The sequence below is a fragment of the Oryzias latipes genome, chromosome 7 (genome assembly GCF_002234675.1).
Source record: "Oryzias latipes chromosome 7, ASM223467v1".
NCBI lineage: Eukaryota > Metazoa > Chordata > Actinopteri > Beloniformes > Adrianichthyidae > Oryzias > Oryzias latipes.
The window spans coordinates 11,299,799-11,325,656 of record NC_019865.2 but is presented as its reverse complement, the minus strand read 5'-3'; the positions used below and the strand labels follow the sequence as shown (position 1 = coordinate 11,325,656).

General features: G+C 38.4%; 2 protein-coding genes across 4 annotated transcripts; both read right to left on the bottom strand.

Annotated features, from left to right (window-relative positions):
• Positions 1-213: 213 nt before the first annotated feature.
• atf7 (activating transcription factor 7) lies at positions 214-18,263 on the bottom strand. The gene is made up of 12 exons (XM_011477044.3): positions 18,192-18,263; positions 10,326-10,397; positions 8,180-8,276; positions 7,918-8,030; positions 7,405-7,572; positions 7,181-7,329; positions 5,931-6,018; positions 5,724-5,843; positions 4,882-5,031; positions 4,503-4,691; positions 4,135-4,240; positions 214-2,954 (listed from the first exon to the last, which is right to left on the bottom strand). The coding sequence occupies exons 2-12, from the start codon at positions 10,371-10,373 to the stop codon at positions 2,722-2,724; spliced, it is 1,461 nt and encodes a 486-aa protein (XP_011475346.1). The 5' UTR covers positions 10,374-10,397; positions 18,192-18,263; the 3' UTR covers positions 214-2,721.
• Positions 18,264-20,457: 2,194 nt separating this feature from the next.
• asb8 (ankyrin repeat and SOCS box containing 8) lies at positions 20,458-25,596 on the bottom strand. 3 transcript variants are annotated; one of them, XM_011477043.3, is made up of 4 exons: positions 25,491-25,596; positions 23,862-24,038; positions 23,666-23,770; positions 20,458-22,581 (listed from the first exon to the last, which is right to left on the bottom strand). In XM_011477043.3, exons 2-4 carry the CDS (start codon positions 23,988-23,990, stop codon positions 21,946-21,948), a joined length of 870 nt encoding a protein of 289 aa, XP_011475345.1. In that variant the 5' UTR covers positions 23,991-24,038; positions 25,491-25,596; the 3' UTR covers positions 20,458-21,945. The 3 variants fall into 3 exon arrangements, with proteins under 3 accessions (XP_011475345.1, XP_004070471.1, XP_020560279.1); XM_004070423.4 differs by lacking the exon at positions 25,491-25,596 and adding an exon at positions 25,307-25,426; XM_020704620.2 differs by lacking the exon at positions 25,491-25,596 and having other exon boundaries at positions 23,674-23,770; positions 23,862-24,011.
• Between the last annotated feature and the right edge of the window lie 262 nt (positions 25,597-25,858).

Below are 25,858 nucleotides of genomic sequence, written 5' to 3'. Positions count from 1 at the left end.
TTTAAAGAGGTTCAAACTATGATCAGGAACCTTCTTGCAAGGTACTTAAAAGTCTTTCTATGAAATGGCTAAAAAACACACTAAACCATAGTTTGATAGCATTTAAAGCAAGCCTGAAAAGGATTTTTTAAATAAAAACATTAAAAATTATTCTAAAATGTCTCTAAAAACTTGCTTTTGTCATTGAGAGTGCAGTTAAAACAAAGCAACATGTTTTCCATCAAGATGTAGTTTCTTTAATTAAAACTGCAGCATTGTAAATGTTCATTGTATTTCACTTGAACATGCATGGAAAAGTAAATGTATTCATATAGTACATATATGTACAGTACACAGTACTCTGAAGTCAAACAAGTAAGGGGAGTGTGAAAAATTGTTGATTTGTTATGAGCAGCAACTTTTACATTTTGTAGCATTTTTCATTGACCTGCTCTTTTAAGGTCTGGCCTGAAATGAATATTGCCCATCCACCAATTATAAAATAAGTTAAGCAAGGCAGCAAGTTGAAATTCATCATATTAAAAGGTGTGATCTGATTATATTTTTATAAAAGGTACATATTTTTTTCTTCAGAGAAAACAAACAAACATCTAATAGAAAAAAAAAACTCTGTTACAGAGATTAGTTTATGTTCTTCAGTACAGTTAAAACTCTATGAGAAAGATATATGACAGTTGAAGAAGCGCAGAAAGACAAAAAAAAAAAAGACATACAAAGGTGCCTATGACAGAATTACACAAATACGTAAATGTTGAATATAAATTGAACTCTCATTCCATATGAGCAATAGTTTATATGGGACTGCCAGCTAAATATAGTGCCAGCAAAGTACAACAAAATGCTGGGGTCACCGCTGGGACTTTACAGTTAGAGATCGAGTTGAAGGTATTTAAGCTGCTAAACAAATGTCCAAATATGAAGACGGTACAAAACAAAGTGAAAAAGACTAGGATACATCCGAAACAGAGCAAGAGGGCAGGGAAGCTGCAACATAATCATACAGCTCTCTTTGCTTTAGTGCACACAGACATAACCTCCCGACAATAGACAATGTTCTACTTTAGCAATTACAAATTGCAAATATGGGATCATATTTGATAAAGGTATGCCATAAATGTTCAGGAAAAACAAAATCTAACCACTTGCCTCAACAACAACAAAAAACAACACTATAATATCCGGGTTTTTTTTATATCAGTAAATCTTATTAAAATCTGCTACAAGTATTTTTGTCCTTTCATTTTTTTTAAATCTAGAAAATGTTTTTTCCTCTGTTTCTCCACCAGGTGACAGACAAGGACTGTGTTAAAAATACAGAGTTGAGGAATCCTTTCTGAGAATTTTGTCTTTTGCTTCCTTACAGCTAAAAAAAAAGACAAAAATTATATTTTCAAAGTTTTTTGTATTCAAATATAGTAATTATTTATTAACGACCGCTGTCATTTTTAAGGCAAAAAAAAATATTTGAGGAAAAAAAAAATCAAATTTATGTGTGACAATCTCACAGTGCAAGGTAGAGGCAGTTTTGTATTGCTGTGTGACCGTGTTATTATAACCACTGAATGACCAGTTCATAGCCACTACTGTCCCACAACACAGAAGCGGTGCTCTTTGGAGATCTGTTCTGGTGTCAATATGGCTTTTTTTGGTTTAGTTTTTGTAAAGAGTGAAACCAAGAGGCTCATTCTAGTGAAGCAGCAAAGACGTGCAGCCATCCTGAGACAGGTTAACAGTTACTGTTATATGAAGACCAGCTCAACAGAGAAACACAATTGTGAGAATTGAAAAAGACAAACAAACAGCTGAACAGCGTGCCCAGTTTTTGTTTAGGCTACTAGTTAGAGATGGATGAGTCGCATTTCCCCTTAGGTTTGGTTAAAAATAGCGATTTGAAGTCACAATCAAACGCACTTTAAAATCGGTGGGCTGAACAGAACACCCGATTAGAAAAGAGCCATGCCGAGCACCCAGACAGAAAAGCGTCAGATTGAGAGAAGGTATATTGCCAAGTTCTGGTGCACATAAATATACAATCACACACACACACACATACACACACACAGTTGTTAAAACATTTTATCCTAAATGGTTGTAAATGAGGTAAGCTTTCCATCATGAAGTGTAACCATTCGTAAGAAGCCAAAATGGGTATAAGAGTTGAGCATCTCGTGCACTCAAGCATCCTTCATCCACAGACATACAGAAATGTTTCTGAGAGTCCGGACACTTTGTGGCTGTCATCATGGCTAAACAGTTCAGGAGCACAAGGCACTATTCCCTGCTTAAAACAGTATGGGTGTCGCTTCAGCTTTGAGCTGACCAGGGTTGGTTATGTAACATGTTTCAAGCTGTGCAAAAGCAGAATTTGTGTTTGAATGGGAAGTTTATCACGGCAAATAACTTGACGCAATCCCTTAATGAGGAGTCATTCCACAAGGGAGGTTTGGAGAGGGAAGGAGGAAGGCTCAGGGCACGGATACTGGAGTCCAGCCCCTGTAGTCTGTGGCAAAATGAACAGGAAGGTCTCTTTTAAAGTCTCAGTCCATTACCAGAAGGCTGCTGCTGAGCTCCAGGCTACAGCACAACGGCTCCGCAGGAGGGATGAACAGAGGGAAGAATGACAAGGGGAATAGTGGGATGTGAAATTTGGACTTAAATCTGGGGGGAGTCTTTTCTACCGGTGACTGACGAACACAGCATTGGCCACTGTGGCAGTGCTCATCATCTGGCGGCAGACTGCGACTGTGCAGCCATAATTACATGAGAGGGTCCACTCTCAACCCTCTGTTGTTGACCCATTCCTGCCAAAACAGACATTGCCATGGCTTCAGCTGCTGCCCTTGAGCTCAGGCCGTTTTGCCCTGCAGAGGGGCTGGGTGCCAAAGAACTGTGCTGAATCACTGGGGCTGGGGATCCAGTAGGCTCTGAAGTGTCTCTTATGCCATCTTCTGCAGCTATAATGAGAGAAAAAGAACATAAAAATACATTCATTCCATTCTAGTAATTATGGTCCAATGGTAAAATGAACATTTGCTAATTCAGTATTGATTATTTTACCCTTAAAAAATGAAAATGGGAAAACGTCATTTTGATTTTGAACAGAACAATGAGTAAAGCCTTTACTTGAAATATTTTACAAGTTGGTCCACAGTTACCAGGAGACTGAAAAACTGACCACTGAGAACAACAAAGACAGGTGAATGAACACAACAACTACACAAAAGTGTAACTCATCAAAATGTATTACGCTTAAATCTACAAAGCTTATCGAACATCTTCCTTTTCCAGTTTTTGGGATGTGAATTCATGCAGCTAGTAGGAAAGAATGCAGCAAAATGTTCATGTATTCCAGTTTCTTTAGGAGTAATGAGGAGCAGAGACGTGAGCCTTCGGTGATTCACACAAATGATGGAGCTGTAGAGTGCATTCAGACAGGTTACAGTACAGTTTGCCAACCTTTTATTTAGCTTCCATTGAAAACTATACATTGTTTTGCCAGTTTTCGAGTAGTCTTGAGCAATAAGTTTGAAGCTTTTGCCTGTTTTGTCATTAAGTTTTAGGTGCCGTCCTTGTACTTCATCATTTTCAGAGGATTCAAAAATACTCTCATCGTTCCACTATATATTCCACAGACGTAAGAAGGAGAAATGTTTTAGATAAAAAAACAAGCAAACTGGAAATGAACATCAGGAAAACTGAAAGATTCCAAGAAAGTTTGGCTTGTTGGAAAAAAACCTGTTCTTCTTGACTTTTTCATCAGTGTGCAATGGTGTGTTGTAGGGACAAACACCTCATCAGAACCTGCTATTGCAGTAAAAACTGCTTGAAGGCAGCAACACAATCGTATAAATAAACGTTTATCAGATTAAAAACTTTAGGGGCAAACAGGAATCCTTGTGTGCAGAAGGAATTACACAATGACTTTTACGCATGCACTACTCCATTGCTTCCGTGCTCCCATCAGCAGTGAGAATACACCCGGAAAAAATCCACAAAGTTATGTTTGGCCTTCAGAGCCCTCAGAACTGTTTGGTCTCGCTCTGCCTCATAACAAAATTCCTGGTCAAGCCTCCTCTCGCTCTAAATTTAACCATCCGAGTAGAAAGATGTGCAGTGTATGAGCGGGGGGCTCACCTAAGTAGGCATTCTTCTTTTGCAGGGTGGTTACAGGACAGTCCTTGTGTGCCAGCAACAGCTGCTTCAAATGAGCCACCTCGTTCCGTAACAGAGAAACCTCATTCTGAGAAGAAGATACAGGAGGATGATCAAATATTTATACTTCCTAGAATGTTTCGAAGTGTATAACAAATAGTCAAGTAACTCAGGAGGCCTTGCCATACGATTTTACAGGACTGACTCTAAATAAGATACAAATCTTTAAAATCCCACAGAACCTTCATTTAGCTTTATCTGGAAACATCTCTTAAACTTCCAAAACTAGTTGGAAGTTTGTGAGATGTGAGACTGCATTGATCTCTGTCACCCACTCCAAGCCCACTCACCGACAGCGAGACGTTTAGAGTGCTGAGCTCCTCTGCCTTCTTCTCCAGGGAACTGACCCACAGTTTGCGTTTCTGTCTGCAGCGAGACGCCGCCGCCCTGTTCCTCTCCAGGAAGCGCTGCCTTCGCTCATCTGGATCATCATCCGCTGTCCGCCGTCGACGCCCACCTGTGGGCTGTGCTGGAGATACCTGGAGAGAAGAGGGCATGGGTTCAACAGGAAACAATGAGGCGTAGGAGGCGGGTGAAGGAGAAACTAGAAAGAAAAGGGAAGCATGAGTCATTGTTTGATTAGTTATTAGTTGTTAAAGCCACCTCAGTACAAGAAATCTTCCAGGAAGTTCAATGTTTATTTTGGCAAACGAACACAATTTTTTGTACCTGAGGTTGTGCAGGAGATGGAGCATCAGGGTGTTGAACCAGCAGCTGGCTTTGCTCCATCTTTTGAGGTACCATGGCACTGTTACCCATTGCCATGACGCCCATATTTTGTCCTAAAGGGCTTTGCTGGGACAGCGCAGCCTTTAAACGCTACAGAAAAACCAATAAAAGATCAATACCTAAAATAACAATTAAAGTATCATTCAAATTCTTAACCAACAGTTTAAAAAAAGTGTTAAAAAAAGAAAAGTAAGCATTTATTAAAGCTCCTTTTAGACTAAAAACTTTTCTTACTATGTTGCAGTTCCAGTTTAGCAAACTCATGTGACATTGTAATCATTCTCCATCTTTTTGTATCTATGTCAGTTCTGGAGGCTTTACTTGTCCCGGAACAAACTTTCTGATGATTCTGCTAAAAAAGTTATGATGCTGCTTTGTAAAAGAGAATTATTCAGCAGGAAATAGATGAGCGATAACATCTCACGGTGGAAGTGAAGCCATGAAACCTCGGAATCTTCAACCAGTGCCTCTAGCGATTTTTTTGGTTTAAGGAGGTATCGACCAAAGCAGATCGTCGGCTGGTTTTATTACTATAAACAGTGACTACACTCATTCAGAGTGATCTGAAATATAGCAGGAAACCCATTTTCCTTTTTTGTGTGTTTAGCTCTATGTATGCATTGTGGTTTAATAAAAAGCAGAGCAGAAAAGAAAAAAAACGGGTTACTGCAGTCATGTCATATGATGAACAAACTAAGCCAGAGCAGACAAAGTTCTGAAGGCAAACGGAGACGAAAAGAACGAATAAAAAGATAAAAATAGACAGCTAATCTAATGCTGACCATCTTGGCCTCTGAGTGGTTGCTGTAGCCAGAGGGGGAGTTCGAGCCGCTGCTGCTGCCTCCCAGAGGGGGACCAGGGATACCGGGAATGTTGGGCACCATACACATTGGTCGGGCCAGCTGGATGCATAAATAAATACATACAGGTTCAAACCTAAACAACTTTTTGAAATAAGAAGTTGAGTTGCAGCACACTGCAGGCCTTACGTTAATGACAGAGGGCACAGGTCCAGGGAGCACAGGCACTGCCTGACCGCCGGGCAGCATCATCATTGGGTAATGACTAGTCGGCGAGCTGGCAAACAGAAGACCAGCGGCGGATTACTCACATTTGAATCCATTTGCAACAAAAACCCTGAAACACACCAGCTTTAATAACAGTTTGGAAATATATTGTAGGTGAATCTGAAACATCTACGAGTCTTCATCTAAAAACGATCACTGCTGCGTCTTTTTGCACTTTCTGAGAAGAGAGTAGTGTTTGGAGTGTCTATACTACAAGCATGTGTTGATGTTTCAACACAGCCACACAAGAGGAACCAGCAGTTACGTAACAACGAACAATATTGTTGGTTAAACCTATCAAAGGTAACTTTGATAAATTTAGCAAACCACTGTAAAATGCTGCTGGTGTTCTAACTGCTGTAGTCATATTAAAAAAAAAAAAACCTGGTTAAACCTGGAGAAAACCAGAGTTCTGATGGATCAAACAGAAAGACGCCAAACATTTAGTTGTTTCAGCCCAATGCATTATCATTTTTACCACTGTTGTCTCTAACACAAAACCTGATAAAATACGTATAACATCTTTTGGCAAAACAATAATGAAAAGAACTTGTAAACAACAGCTGATATACTGAACTTTGAAAAAAATAAATAAAAACTGAACAACAAATGCAGGCATCTTGCTGATTACTCCTTTAAGGTTGTGGTTTAATTCCTGAAGGAAAAAAAAAACTTTTTTTAAACAGTGGTGATGAAACGGGATCTGATTGGTTATCTTTACTACGGCCAACACAGAGCTGAGGCCTTTTCTTCCTGAGCCTGATAAGGATTTTGTTGTTACCCGAGTATTTTATCTCTGGATACTGTAACTTACAGCAAGCCCTCAGCTGATCAGTTTTTTTTCAAAAAGGCTTTCCGACTGCCGATTTATGCCCTCGACTAGACGCCATCGTAGACACTGTCTGCTTTTGAAGCTGATTGTGGTTCTGCTTATTTTTGGGAGAGGAAAGAAAATGTGCTAAATTTCAAAAATAAATGTTCCTTAAATACAGCAAATGTTAAGTCTGAGACGTTTATTTCGTCCTGATGCTGTTCCTGTTTGCTGGAACAGGAACAGCTGATGCTGTTTGCTCTTGGAGGCAACCATCTACAGATGCTTTATGTGTTAAAACCCAACAGACATGCCGAAGAGAGAATTTGACGCAGGTCCAATGACCAATGATATAACTCACCCCAAAGTGCGATTTGAAGGTGGCGCCTGTGTAATGACAGAAGTCGGTGACGGCATGGTGGGCTGAAGAGCATCAAAGCCTAAGTGTAGTGGAAGAGAACCTGGTCGCACAATGGCTGGGGTGGGGGCCGAATTCCTCGGTGGCATGTCCTGAGAGATAAGTGTTGGTTACACAGGTAAAGAAACTTCTTGTTGGTTCATCCAAAAGTGACATTTGTTAATTACCTTTCCCGTCACTATAGGGTCTTGGCTGCTGTCTGACATCCCAGATATCGATTCGGGGCTTCCTGGAGGCGAGGAATCGACCTCCACAGGCGCCTCCTCCTCCTTCACCTTCACATCTGACGGCGTCTGCAGGCTCATGTCCAAAGCCACGGAGTTGGCAGCTGGAAGCTGGACAAAAGACAACATAAACCTTTTTCAAGAACAAACTGCCATTTATCAGGATAACACAACAGTCCCCATCTTTATTTCAACACTCAGTTATTTTAATATAGTCATTTTTACAAGTTGCAGCAATTGCTGAAATTCTCATCTGGTATTAGGTGTGCAAGGCAGGAATTTCAAGCTGTAGTTTTTATTTTATTAAATCAGCACTTTGGGTAAGAAAAGAGGGAAGTAAGAGAAGTCCCATCTATAGAGCAAAAGCAGAAAACTTCCCTGGTTTCTGAAAACATTCATACACTCAAATATGCTTATGAACACAATGTTATCACCCCACCCCCCGAGCTTTCTTACAGAGTTCTTTGCCCTCTTTTCGTCATCGTCTTGGTCAAAAGAGCTGGCCAGCTCATTAAACAGACCAACTTCCTCACAGTTCTTAAGGAAGCGAGTGGGTGTGGGTGTCTGGTCTGAGGAGGAGAACAAAGCCATGACAACAAGAAGATGAAAATCTAAAGCGCACTTGTTTCACACTCTGCCTTCAGAGTAAAAAGCCATGTAGCTGATACTAGGGTATGATGGGAGGGAGCATCCACCAGCATGGCCAAGTGAACAGTACCTGCTATAATGACAGAGTCTGTCCTGGCTGGTCCAAATTTTAATGTCATCTCATGTTTGTGTTTGTGTACTGCCAAGTGGTCCTCATTGGTAAACCTCTGGAGAAAAGCAACAACATAAAGAACGTGTCATTGTTTAGCCAACAGGTACTGTATGCATAGCATCAACTCATATTAAAAAAGGAAACCTAATAAAACTGCAAAATAAAAAACCAAACAACACAAAAAAAGGTGTTTTCTTGAATTTGCTGATTATTGCCCTTGTGGATACATTCTGAATTTGTGTTGATCATTAAACTAGCATTAAATTACAAAATAATGAATACTGGCTATCAAATAACTCACCAACAACCCTGTAAGGATGTTTTTTAAATGCAGATTCACTTTAATCATTATTAATGTGAGACTCTATACAGCTATTGAAAAACACTAAAGAACACAAAACAAAACAAAAAAGGCCTTGACCGCCATTTTTCTCAAACATTTTTGGTGAGAAGCTGAAATGTGATTTCCTCAGAGATTTATTAGCAATAAAGCGCGACTCTGGCATCAGCCTTTTCACCATTCACAGCAGCCTATTTTAGTCAGGAGAGTGAAGTGGAAACAGTCAAGTGTCAGGAGCCTTATTTTTAGCATCGGCGAAAAAAGAACCCCATCACTAATACAACTACATGTGGCGTCTGTCTCTTTCTTCTGATCAAAGCAACTAGATCTTGTGAAGGAAACTATCTCTAACTAATCTCCCCTTCTCAGATAATGGTAGCTAAGATTACACAACCACCAACGGTAAATACTGGGCATCATATTTATGGGGGGCTGCTGTTGTTGACTTGGTATAAGGAAAATCCCCAGCAGAGTCAATCATTCTGTTCTATTGTGGGCATTATTTAGACTTATCTGGTAGGCAACCATTGCCTTTAAAGGGCAACGGGGAAAGTTAATATTTTTGAAATGGTGCTATTTAAGGGATGTGAGAGGCAACCAGAACACGTTATAACATTTTGCTGTTATTTTTAATCTATTGTGCTAAAGATTGTTTTTTTTAAAACATCGACTAAACATTTTTTTTTAAAAAAAAAGCGTTGAGGTTTTTTTTTTTAAATAATAGTCTAATAATAGTGTAATTACAGAAGATTTTTCGCAAAGAACTTAGAAAAAAATAATAAAATAATGAAAAGGTACGTTGCCAAAAAGGTGGCAAAAGTTTGCATTTCACAAAGGAAGGCGATCTGCTGTTTGAGGAACAGCCAGAGTAAAGTTTAGTGCAACACTACAACAACCGACATGTTTAGTTTGACACTCAAACAACACAACCCACAAGCCCCCAGCTGCACGCCCGACTCTCACCAACCTCACTTTGTTCTGAAAAACTCTCATCCTGCTGCTTGAGATGTTGACTAAATGAATAATGGAAGCTACACTTTAAAAATGTATCAAAAATATAAATGTATACACATCACAGGAGAGAAAACGCAGAAACCTTTTGACTCCTTCAAGTTCAGAGGAGAAAATAAACTCATTTTATTTATCAATCGTGCATCTTTGAAAACTTTACATGACTTTTGTTCAGTTACCACCCAAAATACAACAGATCAATTTTAGTCCAAAAATGTTGAAAGTAAAAAAACTCCAGTGTGTGCTCCCAAAAGGACGACAAGCATCAGAGCCAAGCGTGCAAAACATCAGGGATGGAATTTCCTGTGTTGCACGATTGTAAGTGCTAAATGATACATTTTGAAATAATTTCTTCTCTTCCGTTCAATCTCTTCTTCATATGGCATGTAAGCGGCATACGAGTGCTCTAATAGGTTTTTAGCTGAGTCACGGCTGCAGCTGAAACTTGTATCTGCAAGCGCCACAAGTCAGCAATGACAGGTTGAAACAAAAACTGCTCTGATTACTCACTGGAGCTTTCAGTGAGTCACTGCTCAAGGAGACATCATTTACATGTAAATCCTGTCTACTACTCTGGTATCTCACAAAAAGGTATTTAAACTTAACTTAACATCTTGTTAGGAACAGATTTACTACATATTTGAGAGGCGTAATGATTTTACCAGTAGAGAAGCTTGAGAAAGAACAAAAAAAGAATAAATCAACATGCATGCAACTAAAAAGCCCTAGAGAAGGTGAAGGACTCCGACTCACCTGTCCACAACCAGGAGCGCCGCACACGAAAGGCTTCTCATCTCCCATTTTTGCAAAGACCTTGCAATGTAACTGTGGCGGAAGAGAAGAGTAGAACATGGTTTGAGCTGGAGAGGTGGCAAATGCCCAAAACAACAAAACAGGGATGCTGCGGCTTGTAGTCTTCAGTCTGAGCAGGAAGCTGTGTGCTATTTAAAAATAACCCTGGCACAGAGGAAAACATGCACAGTGGTGGCGAGAAGAAGTTTCCCTGGGGATACTTCCTTCAGACACGGGGGGGCCCTCTGTTGTCCAATTAGAAGCTACGTATGGCAGAAGTCACCCGCTACCATTCACTAAAACCCATCTTATTTACCCAGTTCACTTTCGATACCTTCTTCTCTCTCCCACTCCACACCTCTCCATCGGTTTGCAGTCTTCCACTGTGCAGCCCTTCTTTAGCCCCTCCTGCTATGATTCTGCTCCTTCTCTCAGCTGACTGTTTCACTGTTTCAGGCTTATCTGCCTCGTTGGAGGAGCCTGATCTCACCCATATGATCATAAAGCAGTACCACCTAACTAAAAAGAAAAGAAAAAAAAAACATTTTCTTGAATCTTACTTTAAAGTCCAAACTTGGACTTTCAAAAATAAGTCATCCAAAGATAAAAAAAAAAAAACTGGTGGAAAAGTAAAAAGAAAAAAGTAGAAAAGAACTAAATGGAAATATGGACACAAAATAAAAATTGCACTAAAGATAAACAGCATAAAAGCAGCATAAAGATGATAACATATGCAAATGACTCACTCTGTCTGTTATCATGTGAACACAAATGAATCACGTTTGGGAAATTGAAATGGCTGCTGAAGAACAAGTCAGCGTTGGGGATCTTTTGGTTTTGATTCTTCCTCTCTCCTTACTCATCCAGATGCCCCCCCCCCCTTAATCACACCTGTGTGCTCCCTTTGTCCCGTGCCACTTCATGGGTTTTAGCCTGGTTCCAACACGCAGAATTCTTTCAGACAACCACATTCACACAGCGCCACTACCACGATTTGTCTGCTAATATGAAACGCTCAAAACCCAACAAACACACCAAACAGCGTCCTGTTGACAGCTAACTGAATTTATCAACTACACGCTTGCCTTTGTTTTCATCCAAACCACACATTGGCAGTAAAAAAAGCCGCTCAATTCCACAAATAATTCAGCGAGATATTACAATTTGAACACTCTACAAACTTGCCACAGTTTATTAAAACATACTTTTTAATATGATGAAGCTCAATTAAAACATGTGCAAAAGGTGGACGATGCTCTGGTGATTCTAGACTATGAAACTTGTGGTTTTGACTATAATTTATCTCCTGTTTGTCAGCTATTTTTTGAATAATCAGTCAAACAACTACGGTATTTTCTGGAGTACAAGTTGTAAGACCCAAAAACTGCCATGATCAAAAGAATAAATTGAACAAAAAAAACTCTATAAGAGTAGGAATTCTGCTTTTTAAAGTCTGTGATTTTACTTAAAGAGAACACATTGAGAACACAGTAAAATAACTTGGTGTAAAAAAATTCTCTCCATTATGTAATATTAAAGAGGAAACATGGCTGTTCTATGCAAATGATACTCAGAGGCTGTAGTCAGAGACCAGCGATCTTTGACACTGTGGGTTTGTAAAAGTTAGCTTTCAGATGTCAAAAGGGAATTACAGCAGCAGGAAATACGGCCAATCTTACATTCATTAAAGGCAAATATTTGGGCTTCTTTTTCCAGAAAATGAGGAGTCAGGTGTTAAAGGCTGTAAACGAAAAGAATAAAGAAAAATAAAGGTCAAGTTCTTCAGAAGAGCCACAAAAGTATTGAGTAACTTCATCAAGTCATGTAGTGTTAAAGAAGTTGAACAAGTTAAGTGTTTGGCTGCTGACCAACCCTGTGGCATGTTCCGAACCAACAGACAAAGCCAACATGCTAAGCCTGTTCCATCTGGGGACCTCAACTACTGCAGCAGAAATGACAACAAAGACTGATTTTTGCCGTCCTTGGGTAAGTCCACCGTGTTTTTGACAGACTGCTGGCGAAAATATACATAGTTCAAACTTGAGGAAGAATGTGGTTTCAGGTACTGACATCAGAAGCTGCTGCTGCAGATTCCCAGCTCAGCCATCTCACCTGCCTCCTTCAGAACACAGTGTCTGCTTGGCTTACGTTACAGAAACTCAATACTGTACATCCGTTTAACAAAATGCATTCTAAATGCGAAGATGCTTTTATTTATCAAATAGTGAAGAAATTCTTATGACAAAACTGCAAACTGTAGAAATAACATTTTAATGCACTTGTTTTATAATAATTGGGGTTGGCTAATTATCAGATAGTCCTACGTTTCCTTCAGAGATTTTTATTGGAACTTAACCATCAATTGTGTTTATTTCTATGATATTGCATAGTAATGTGTTTGTGTGTGTCATGTGACCCTGCGACAGACTGGCGACCTTCGCCCAAAAGTAGCTGGGATTGGCTCCAGCAGCACCGTGACCCCCAAAGGGATTCAGCGGGTTTAGAAAATAGATAAATAATTATAAAATGATGGACATAAAAGGATCACTTTGCTGATATAAAATAGGGCAAGGTTTAAAAAAAAATTAAATATCAAATTGATCTTTTTTTCAGACAAGAAATATTGATTCATCAAATGTATGAATTGATTACTTTCTAAGCCTTTTTTTAAATGAAAAAACTTCTTTAGTTTGTGTTTTCTTGCAAAAAGATATAATTTAATTTAAGAGTCCCCCATTTCATCATTAATTACGTAAAATATGTTTTTCATAACCAAATAAACTATGTTTAAAAAGAACTAATTATAAAAAGGCTAGATTTCTATCTAGATAACTCATCCAATTGAACTGTAAACTTGCAAACAAATAGGTCTATTATCTTGACTGTGATCCGCAGCCATAATCTGAAAGCAAATCAAACCTTTTGTTAAACTGAGTTTTTTGTCTTCTTGTCTTGTTGATGACCCATAGCAGAAATGACAGAGAATGACTTTCTTCTTCAGTTTGTTACAACCCAAAAAGTACTTTCACTAGGCTTTCTCCACCCGCTGCACAGCTGGACAAAAGTACATGTTAAGACAAAGCGGAAAGTCTGCAAAAGTAAGTCATTAAAGTTAAATCAAGGACTTGCTGAAGAAGGGGGAGAAAGCGGGTGTGGTGGGGGTAAACATGAATGTTTTACTACTCTCGGCGGGCCAGATGTGACGTCTTCCATCTGTTACGCAATGCTGTTGCACAGACAGCCCAGCAATCACCAACATGACTCAAGCGTGTCGTGTTTGAAAGCAAAAAGTGTTGAATGAATAGAAACCTCTCTGGTGCATTTAGATTCTAAACAAGAAAGTTTGACATTTTGGAGAAGAAATGCCCAACAAGAAATAATACCTAACCGTCAGAATCCTTTTGTCTTCCACCTCCATAACTTGAACTTTCATCATGGAAACCCTTTCAAAAGTTCAATACCCCTGCAAAAGGTGGGGTTAAATGATATTACCGACTCCTCCCACACTAACCTCTCACTTCACACCACTCCTGAAGGGGACAGATCATTTATTTCTTTGGCCAGAAGTAAATGTCTGAAAGTTTTCCCAGTGTTGAAGTCAGTCCACCCCCCCTTTCTTGTTTAGCTAAGCCAACGCGTGATTACTGAAGCCTTGTCCTTTTACATGACACTTTGTTATTACACAACTTCCTAATGGACCTGCATCTTGCATCTGTCAAGTTTAAAGAAGAAAAGTCTGCCTCCCATTTGGAGATCAGCAGAACAGTGCAACTTGCAGGCCTCCCAAACTCTGAGCAAAGGCAACAGGTTAGTGGCAGGAGCCTCACACAGTCCTCCAAATCCACTGGGTCTATTTGTGCAGACGTGTGTCCGCGAAGAAGATACTCCATCTAGCTCGTTATACCAAGGGTGTGGACTGAGAGGGAAAATAGACACATCTGGCATCAGGGTAGGAACAGATTTCAAGAGTTTACATCTTACTAAGGATTTCCTAAACATTAACTCAGCTGGCTGGCACCAACATCCAACGAATAGCTTGATTTGTTTGTACGTTCTCCCATATTCTGCAGATGAAAAGGGCCTTAAAAACACGTTTAAAAAGTCCAAAGCAGTGTTTGTAGGGGGTTAAACAGAAAAATCCTTAAAACTACTTCTGAAAATCCAGCAACACCAAAAACTCAATTCAAAGCTTATTCACAGACACGCTGCCCTCAATTTCCATTCTGGACTGTCAGGTGTATCACACTGGCAGTAATCTCTGGGAGTAATTTAAGAATTGAGGTGTCAAACTTCGCTGTACCATATTAAATCCTCCATGCTAACTTATCAAGATTGTTACATAAGTTCACATGCACATGAGCAATAATAAACCACATCATTGTATTTCTCCACACTTTGACCCGTGATGCCACCAAAGCACTCAAAGTCAGTTGATTTCTCTTCAAATGACTGAGATTCTGCCACAGTGCCACCATTAACTAGGATTTCTCAGACTCAGCAGGTGTAAGGGAACAAGTCCCAGCTATAATCAGCCACAGCCACGCAGTGTTTGATGCAGCTTGCTAGGAAACTGACTAAACAAACTGTATTAATAGCCCCCAGTGCAGTCGTGACGCTGGAATCTCAGGCTTAAATTGCCAGCAAGTAGGGGAGACCCCACGAAAAGGAAAACTAGACGGACAGGACAGACAAAATGTGATTAACAAAAAAAATGTTTAAACATGGCGTTCACTGTCATTTCGACTTTAGTGGACCTTCATCCTTTTCCTATCAAATATAAAATATGACCATGTTGGTGAAGAATCCAGTTTTTGTAGCAAACTCTACACAAGTAGATGCATTAATATGCTTTTAGAACTTTGCATCTGAACAGCAACTCTGCTGTGCAGCAGAATGTAATATGTGCTTTACGTCTATTTAAATAAAACACTATAAAACTTCATAGACAAAAATAAATAAACCAAAACTACAAACCCATTATTTATTCAAACAAATTCCATTTTTCTTTTTAAAGTGCCACTATGATTATCTAATGATCATTATAAAAGCGTTCCCGGTGGTCTTCTAATTATAATTATGACTTTTTTAGGCAAAAAAAACCCCCAAAAAACTGCTGTAGCTTTCTAGAACCAAGTTTCAGCAGAGCAGCAGGAGTTCATCAGAAATGTGTCTCCGAGATGTGAGCGGGACTGTTGGCGCAAAGTAAACTTATGCTCATCCCTTTGTTTACACTCTCTCTCCTGCTAGCTTACAGCCCCTCACTACCCCAACCTAACATTAGCAGTGCAACAAAATCAGTGAGCAATATCGGAGCTATCCAGCCGTACAGTTTTGAGCCAGATGCGAGCTCCGACGAGGAAAACAAAGACGTTCGTGGATCTATTGGTCTCCAAGTGGATGCATCGGAATGGAGCAGAGAAGGAAGCTTGTGGCTGGCGATTGAAGATTCTACGTCACAACTACAAGGTTTTACCGGCAACATTTTTCCGTCTGCTCCTGATTCACCGCCATTTTAATAGAGAACTACTCAGAAATGATATTTTAAGCTGAATTTTCTTTATATACGTCCTCCATCATGGGAAAATGCTAATAGAACACATCACACCAAAAACATGATTTTCATTGGAGTGGGTCTTGTTCCTCAACTAAAGCATTACCTATTTGTTGCATAACCTGTATATAGGGTTGTAACGCTGAAACAATGAAACAATTTATCCAACCAAATCGATCCATCTGAGGAAAGTTTTTAATGGCATCGAATCAACCTATACCATTGAAAAAAAACTTTTCAAAATAAAATAAATTGATTAGAATTGATATTGGAAAATACCACTTGGATTTAGACATGGTAGGAATATTTTACTACAATGTAAAAACGACCAAGTGACATCACAGCAGACAACATACGTGATGGAAGCAAAAAAGATCAATCCATCATTACAGTCAATTGTGTGAATTTTGCAAAGAAATGTGAACGCAGTGTGGTAAAATGTTCTAATAATGTTTATAATAATAATATTTATATAATGATGTCATTCAGATGCAGCTCCTGCAGTATAGAAGTTAACGATCGCATACAAAAAAAGAGTCATGAATCTAGACACAGAGACATGCTTATCGATGCTTATGTAGAGCTCTTTAAAATAAATAAACTTAATCTCTCAAAAATCATCTGTATCTCTCGTGCATTATAAACAAGATATACAGTCAAAGCCTTCACATAGTGATGAGTCTAGAAACTTCAGACAGTAGTTTCTCCACATGCAATAGGAGCATCTGGTTTATAAACACATTTTTGGACAAGCACTGACCATTAAATTTGACGCGCGTCAAAAAAAGCAGCGGAGGTGAAATTGACAAATTCGGTGTGAATGCAGATTGGCAAATTTGTTCCTAAAAGTTGGACTTTCCTCTTAAAGTTTGACTTATACTCCAGAGCAACTTATATATGCTTTTTGTTTTCTTTATTGTGCATGTTTTGACTCCAGAAAATACAGTGATTCTTTAATTACAATTTAATTTACACTTGATTATCTTGCAAGAAAGACATGGAATCTGGAAAACTTTGCCTGCACTGTCACACACATTGAGGTTTTGGCTAAAGATGTCCTGGATCAATTTTCGGTCAGTGAATTGGATTGTTTAAATTAACCAATATCAACAATGAATCGTATCGTCAAATCATGATATGAATGGAACTGTTGCTTAAATGAATTGTTACACCCCATAGGTGTTTATAAATACAGCTAGTGCCCTGGAAAAAGGGAACACGTTATAGGTAACATAAATGTGATTTTTTTTTTGTTCCAGGCAGCTGAAGGCCTGTCACTTGCTTTAAACCTGTCATTTGTCAGAGAGGGTCAGGATGTCTGGCTGGACAGGAACTTTCTCTGGTGTCACACTTCTCCAACCCTGGAATGTAGTACAACTCTGCCAAATACACAACCTACATTCCGAGTGAAGGTGTTGACATGAACAGGGATATATAGATCGCCCGTTGAGCTCCGATTGCATTACTACGGATATTTATACTATTTTGGAAACTTTGAGATCTTCTAATTTCTGAGTATTTGTTGCAATATTTGTATTGTTTCCCCTAAAATCCAAAAAGTTGGAGGGTTGCAGGACAGATGTGGACATTCGCATCAACAACACAAGTGCTCGTTCTTTTTTAAATTCTTCCAGACAACGCTAACTGAGGTGAAGAGTTTTCTTTTTTTAGGCTCCATTACCTTCTGGGCGCAGACTTGGTCCTGCCTTTTCCCGTAACAAGACCGCCTTTACTTCGCAACAATTGGCCCACGCCGCGTCAATCAGCGAGAAGTCGCGCGCGTGCAGCTACTGACGCTGTCAATAACAGTCGTCGGAGAATTCTCATTGGTCGAAACAACGAAATCAACTTTTTGGATCCACGCAAAACTAATGGCTAACTGCTGTTGCTAGCGTTCACAACAGGCCGAAAGCACATTAAAAATGGGTAATAACAGCACAACAAACGATGTCTGCGCTATCAACAAACACACGCACACAAAAGTGTAGCTATGACACAAGTTTACCAGGACATTTGAAGTTTGTGTTGGGTGAGTCAAGTCACTCTCTGTCGTAAACGGATAGCAGTTAGTTAGCGGACTGACAATTCAGAAGCGAGAGAGTTAGTTGGTCCGAATGAAACGTTGTAGGTGCCAACAGTTTGACAATCACACAGAGGTCCAATTCCACAGTAACAAGCAAAGCTACGAGTCAAACTAACGCCAACTTTGTGATAACTTGCCCCGGCAAACTCATCTTTAATGTTTTTAGGCGTAAATAAAGTGTTTACAAACTCACCCTTGCGCCCCTCTCTCTGACTCCCCTCTCTCTCCTCTCTTGGAATTTGACACTCCCCTTGACGGACAGTTATCGCGAGATTTCACTCGGGTTCCAGTTTAGTGATTTTTTTTTTTTTTTTTTTTTTTTTATTGAACTTTTCAAAGACAAAAATACAAACTCCCGCAGAGGATGAACACACCACAAAATACAAAAACACTAAGGGGGTAAAAAAATACTCTCAGTCATAAACATAAAGTGTTAAAAACACTTACAAAAAATAAAATAATAAATAACAGGAGCCAAATGATAACACAGGATGGAAACTAGAATAAAAGCCACAAGGAAATTTGTTTAGATATTTTTTTAACACCTACTGAGGATTGTAATCTTTTCAGTGAGGAATAATATAATTTAAAATCGTTAATAAAACCTGGGAAGGAGGGCTTGGAACCTCTCCACTTGCAACAGTGGATGTGGTATTTTCCTAAAAGTAAGATGATATTAATGATATTTGAGAAAGAATCATCAATATTTTCCATAAACAGCAAGACATCAGAAATACCAAAAGGGGGAATGTTAAGTTTTAAATTAATCCAATTCCTTATTTGAGTCCAGAATTCCTTAGAGTAATCGCATGAAAAAAACAAATGTTCCAGCGTTTCCTCATTGGAGTTACAAAAAATGCAAGATTCCACGTCAAATTTAAATCTGCTTCGAAGAAAATCGGAGACAGGATAATATTTATTTATTATTTTGAAATGAGTTTCTTTTATTTTGGGCAGAACAGGCCATTTAATGTACTTTGAGTGTGCTTTAACTAACAGAGATTGGCTGTTGGAATAAGAGAATGATCTAAAAGAGGCTCGATTATGGACATGATAAATTCTATCTTTTAAACAGTTGTTCAAAAGATTGTTATTTAGTTACAAATCTAAGAAATTACATCCATTTATCTGTAATTTTGGTAATGAGATAATTGTTCTATGAGGAGTGAAAACAGTGTTCTTTATTAAATGAATCAAAGCAGCAGGAATAGCTCGACATACTTTTTTAAATTCTTTAAGGCTGCAGGTGAGACTGTATTTATCTATAAACGAAGAAAAAGTCAATAAATTACCGTCATTGTCAGTTAAATCTGTAACAAAGAGAATGTTCCTGTCAAACCAATCCTGTTTGAATATAGATTTCCTACCAACTAATACTGTTCTGTTATTCCATAATGTTGATCCATGAGGGGTAAAATTGTGATTAAATATCATTTTCCAAAACTGAAGAACCTGTTTATGGAAGTTGGACAAAATGAATGGAATCTTATTTACTTCAAAATCACATTTCAAAAGGAAGTCTATGCCTCCTAAATGTTTAAAGATGGACCTTGGAATATGAAACCACATGGAGTTACTATCAACCAGAAGAGCTTTTAAAAAATTAATTCTGAAAGTACCGACCATAGCTTCAAAATCTAGAGCCTTGATGCCACCATTATCATAACTTTTGACCAGTTGGGAACGTTTGATATCCAGTTTAGTGATACAATGCATTTATGCTGAGAAAACTGCGGATTAGCACAGTTAGAAAATGTCTTACATACAAAATGTATATCTAAAAGGCAGCAAAAAAATAATAATTTATGGCTACAAAAAGAAATAAATGAATTTCAAATGAGTGAATAAAAAAAGATGTGAGGACAACATTAGTTCCAGCTGTTGGATTCCAGTGGGAAAATATTGAAGAATTGGAACTTGAAAAATAAATTTCAATTACATTTTAAAAGTAGTTTTCTAAAGTAATCAAAGTGATTTCTTAAACTTTATTACATATGTTTAAGGCAGTGATACAAATCTTTTAGCTGTGAGTATTCTACCTTTAATTGTAAGGATTTCCAACTATTTTTTTTTTCATTTTGAAACAAAAAAAAGGAGGGGGGGGACTAAAGTTTTACAACCTGCTGATGTACGAAACGATTTTAATCACTGTTGATTTGTAAACGGAAACCCAACTTTTTGCCCTCCAAACGCAACTTAAATTGATTAAAATGTATATTTAAAAAATATATGCCTTTTAATTGACAACTCAATGGTCAGTTTATGTGGAACTGATTCGCATGTAAGAACACAACTTCTATTTTATTTTATTATTCTGCTTGGGCATTTTGAATATTGACAGATGTTTCTCAATGTAAAAATTTCCTTTTTTAAGCAGATTTCTTTAGAGTTAGACGCATAATCTTTCTACCAAATTCACCCAATGCATTGATCAAAAGTTCCTGGACTTTCCTCATCTCATTTGGCCACTTCTTTTATTTATTTAACATTTAAACATGTGAACAAAAATTATTTTGACCTTTGCACAAGATACAGCATGAAGATGATGTCTGAACAAAAACAAAACATCCCCCAAGCATAATTGTTAAAAACGAATAAATAAGTTCCTTAAAACATTGCATTTATTAGTCCAAGCAAAATATTTTTAATAGAGCATTGTAAAATAAAATAAAAAAAATTTCTGGGCTTTCTTTAAAAAAAAAAATTTTAAATGAGAAAAAAAAGATATAATATTGCACAATTTCAAACAATTGTAAATTCTCATGCAGTTTAAAAAACAAGGATAGAGAGCCCCCTACTGGGTGAATTGAGAATGAAGACGCTGAGATGCAAAGACATGAAGAAATGTATTTTAAAATAATCACAATTTGCAAGCTTATGTCTCTTTCAAGCACAGTTAGTGGGCATGCCATTCTGTGGTTATTACATATAAATTCATATTTAACACAAAGCACTTTCCATTTTTGAACATTGAGTTTTTTTCAGACCTAACACATTTTTTTCACCTTAATGATAAAGCAAAATAAAAACACCATAAGCCCTCCCAGCAACCACAATCCCACATTTTCATTAAACATAACTTCAGATGTGACTTATACGTCACAGACATGTCACTTTCATCAGTGATGGAAATTTTCAGAAGACTGACTGGCACATTTTGCTAAACTAAATAGATTAATTGGCAAATTGTCTTTACTTAAAATTAATTAATATTGCTTATTATCCCTAATCCCTCCCCCGTCCTTTTTTTGTACTTTGACATCTTTTACTTACTTGACGTATTATAAAAAGTATTTTTCTTACATTGTTTTGTTCACACCACTAGAGAAATGACAAAACTTAAACCAAAATGTTAGTCAGCCTGCATCTTGTTGGCAATTTTTCTTAAGTACGACCTTAAGTAAAACATCAAACTGGCTTCCATAACCACCTTTCAACCCATAGGTTTTAGATTTCTGTTCCAATTCCCCTATTCCAAAGCAAGGACATTTTTACAATTGACAAATGTATATTTTAACTGACAATTGGGGTAACAAACTGGTGTTTAGTAAAGTTTTGGTTTCACATGATTTTGTCCTATGGAGCTGGAGTTTTGGACCCGTCTTGCCTCATCCGGACGTCCTCCTATAGCGAAGCTGAACAGTTCCTTTATGGTCATACGTCCCTTAAAAAGAGTGTCACAGTGGATAGTACAAAGCTATCCACCCAGGATTATTATTCGCAACACTGATCAAAAATGCTCACATGTGCAACTACTTAATCAGTGACAAAATAACTAAGGGAGTCTTTTGATTCTTCCCACATGAATAGATTACAAAATAATGTAATAAACGGGGGCACTGCCAGACAAAATCCTATAATTTAGTTATTTGCTTTTTGATAAAGCTGAGTGATGAGTCGTCCAGTCATTGACCACTTAATCTCAGAGCACCAATGAGATTTAATTGTCAATCTCTCAAAAGTAGATATTCCTTGATGGTCTCTGGTAGAGGAAGCTCTTTCACAGCAGTAGGGAGGAACTGTGCGCCCAGACTCTGGCGTACAGCACAGCGTGCCAGAGAACGAAGCGTTGGAACTTGAGCCACCATGTTGGACAGCCTAGCTAGCAGCTGGGGATCTTTACTTAGCTCCCTGGGTAGGGTGCCATCAGCTCGTCGGATCTCAAAACGCCCTGCTGCTCGACACAACAGCTCCAAGCACTCTTCCTCCTGCTCAGTGCCCAGACCTCTGGCCAGGAGGGCAACCAGTCGCGAGATAGGGGTCTGACCCTTCAAGTTGGTCACATGGATCTGAGCTCCGTAGTCTAAAAGTACCTTGACACTCTCAAGGTTGCCTTTCATTGCTGCCCAGCTCAAAGGCGTGTCGTTGTTGTAGTCACGAGCATTTGGACAGGCCCCGCTTTCCAGCAGTGCCCGCACGCACTCAGGGTTATCTTTAAATGCGGCCCAGTGAAGTGGAGTGTCCTTGTTCCCGTCCAGAGCATTTGGCTGAGCCCCATACTCCAACAGCAGCTCAACACAGTTTTCATCCTTCTCTGCAGCATAGTGCAGTGCTGTGCGGTTATAGCCATCCAAAGCATTCACCTGATGAAACACACTGTTAGATACACCCTACTAAAGGAAATGAACAACTTTTATCACATATTGTTTGGGATTTCTGTCTAACTGCAAAACAAAGAGAAAATGATAAAATATCCACAAAATTTTATATTTAAAAAAATTCACATAACATATTTTCAACCAGAAATCAATCTAGGGAAGATTGATTCGGGTTTCCACAAAATTACAATTACAATAATGTCAAAAAAGGTTTTCTAAAATGAACAAAAGTAATTGATGTATTTGTACCTACTTAAACTTTTAGATGTTTAGGATAACATGTTGCAAAGCAAAATTGTTGACAAACTCATCTATAACTTAAAAAAAGTCTGAAATAAATTTATGGATTCAGATTTCTAGAATAAATAACTTGCCAAAATAATCTGTAAAAAGAAAAACAGTAGTTTTCTTTCAAATGTCGACATTTAGCTAAAACATTTTTATATTTTCTTCAGAATGAAGTCTATTTATCTTACCATAAACATTCCATCTCTTATCAGCAAAAAACAGGCAGTTAGAAAACGTTCTGCCGTTTTTATATCTGATGTATTGGTGGCTGGTGAAATAGGTCTGTTTTAACACAGGATTCCCTTATGGCTTCCCTGTGAACCTTCTGCTAGTCTGACACTGGTTTGTGAGCATGGTTTTATCAGGTCACTACCATTTTTGACACTGTGGATTTCTGTATAACCAATGATAAAAGCTTTTTGATACATAGGATTCATTATTTGGATTAGAATTAAAACTGTATAAAAAGCAGTGGGCCGAAAGATTTGTAACCTCCTGTGGGCTTAAGAATTTCTAATAATAGGGTGTTTTGCCATAAAATGCAGCATTATGGCAGGTGAACAAGTGGTCAATATAAACAGTTAAAAATACTTGCCTAATATCAGAGGTTAGATTAGAACAAGAACGCTAGGAAAAGCTTGCAACTTATTAGCCAACACAAATTTCCCTGCTATGCTTGCAAACCCTTTGCAAAAATAGTATGGCATTGTTTAAGGCTAAAAATGAAGAATATCATAAAGAATGTGTATAAGAAACTCCTTTTTTTCCATTTTTACTATACCTCTGCACCTTTGTCCAAAAGCAGCTCCACACAGTCAGCATCAGCAACCATACAGGCACAGTGAAGCGGCTTGAGGGTGCCATGCATCCGGTTCACATCCGCCCCCTTATGCACACAGAGGATGTCGTTTTTAGGGATTGCATTCAATACACTGTTACTTCCAAATATTTCTGGGTGCTGAACTGAGCGGGTGTACCTTACGAATAAGATCCTCCACATTGTCGTGGGGGAAAGAGCGGATGGCGGCAATGGTGCGGATCAGTCTCTCAGACAAGGAGTATTTACTTTGAATGCTCTGCATGATGTACCACATAGTAGAGCTCATATGTGACAGAGGACCATGGCACCAGTGACAGGTTGTCACTGCAGCACACTAAAAGAGTTTCAAGATGTGGTTAAAGGTGGTAAACATAACTGACTGAAACTCATTTTAAAACATTTGTTGTGACAGTTTTATATAAATATTTGACATCTATTTGGCTGTAGCTTAGCTGAGAAACAGTTCAGATTTAAAGTCCAAGTCCAATCATCTTTTGATCTATTGTAAAAGCATTTCCACCAAACTTTCTTTGAATTATGATTGCTGTTTTATATATATATGGGGCTCAGTCAGTGCAGAGCAGCGGTGGTTCATCAGGTATTCACCTCTGAGTTGTGGGTGGGACCAATGGCGTGGTGTAAGCCTGCCCACACATCCTATTATCCCTTTGTTTACAGTCTCTCCTGCTACCTTAGAGCCTCTCACACCCCCAACCTAACATTACCGGTGCTTACAGTTTTGAGCCAGATGCCAGCTCGAATGAAGAAAACAAAGACGTTAATGGATCCACTCATCTACAAATGGATGCATCAGAATCGAGCGGAGCAGGAAACCTGTGACTCACCACTGCAGCGCTGATATTACATCTAAAAGTGCAACGGCCTTTTTCGTCTTCTCTTGATTCACAACGATTTGAATAAATACTCAGAAATGCTATTTTAAGCTTAATTTGGTTTATACATATCCTCCATCATAAGAAAAATGCCACAAGAATGTGTTTAAAAAAACTATTTTCATTGAAGTGGGTCTTTATAACGCTTATCTTTTGATGATATCCATCTGAACATATACTTAAATGGAGTACGTTATTAATTTAGCATTCAAATAGGCTGGTCTCAAATGGTAAAGTGGTGTCAAAAGCACATTCACTTACAGGTCATTAACTGGTTTTGACAAATTTATCTAATCTTACTGAACGTCATATTTTCTGAAAACTAGGTGTCAGTAATTATTAAGAAGCAGAAAATAACAAGCAATTTACAAGCTAGTAGTGTCAGTGCCACACACCAAACGGCTAATTGTTACAATATACTAATATTGCACACATATATTTCGTATTAGTCTAAACAAAAGAAAAAAAAACAAAAAGTGTCACAGCCAGACTCTTCACTGAGGGTCTGGATATGATAGCTAAATAAATGCATAGAAGCAGGTTCAGAGCTAGCTAGTCGCAAGCTAGCGTTAGCATCAAAAATGCAAACAACAATCGAGAGCTGTAAGCGTAAAAAAATCTAGTGACAATACTTTTGACACTCGTGAGTACTTTTTGAAAATATTTTCACACTTGCTATTAACGAAATGCATCTAATACCATAGCATACCGTTTAAAAGATCTAGACGTGTATGTCTGCCAGGCTATCGTACGGAATGTCGGCTGAGCGCTTCCACATAAACACGGAGCGTCATGACGTCACAGGACAGGGTTAACGGACGCTTTTGTTTTGAAAATGGAGATTTTTGTCAACACGGCGGAGCAAAACTGGAATTCTCACACCGGGTACTTACCCTGTTCAAAAGGGTTTGACGTGTGTCGGCTCTGCTCAAGTGGCACGAATGCCTTAAATACAAGAGACGGCATGTTCTAAATGCAGACGAGACAGCCGACTCGCGTGGAAATAATCTAAACTAAAGGGTACAATTATCGCTTGCAGTTGCAGTAAGCCGATCTACAACCACAGCCTATAAAAGGCCACACAAGTAGTTATTCTATATAGAACAATGATTAATATTTGGAAAATTAGCTATTCATTAGAAAACAAAACTACTTAGTCTACATTTACGCCAAGAACCCAACGAGAGCCTCAAAGTCCCACGTTACATTGAAAAATACAGCCATGTTTTTGTGGCTATTCATTTATAAAATGTAACTTAAT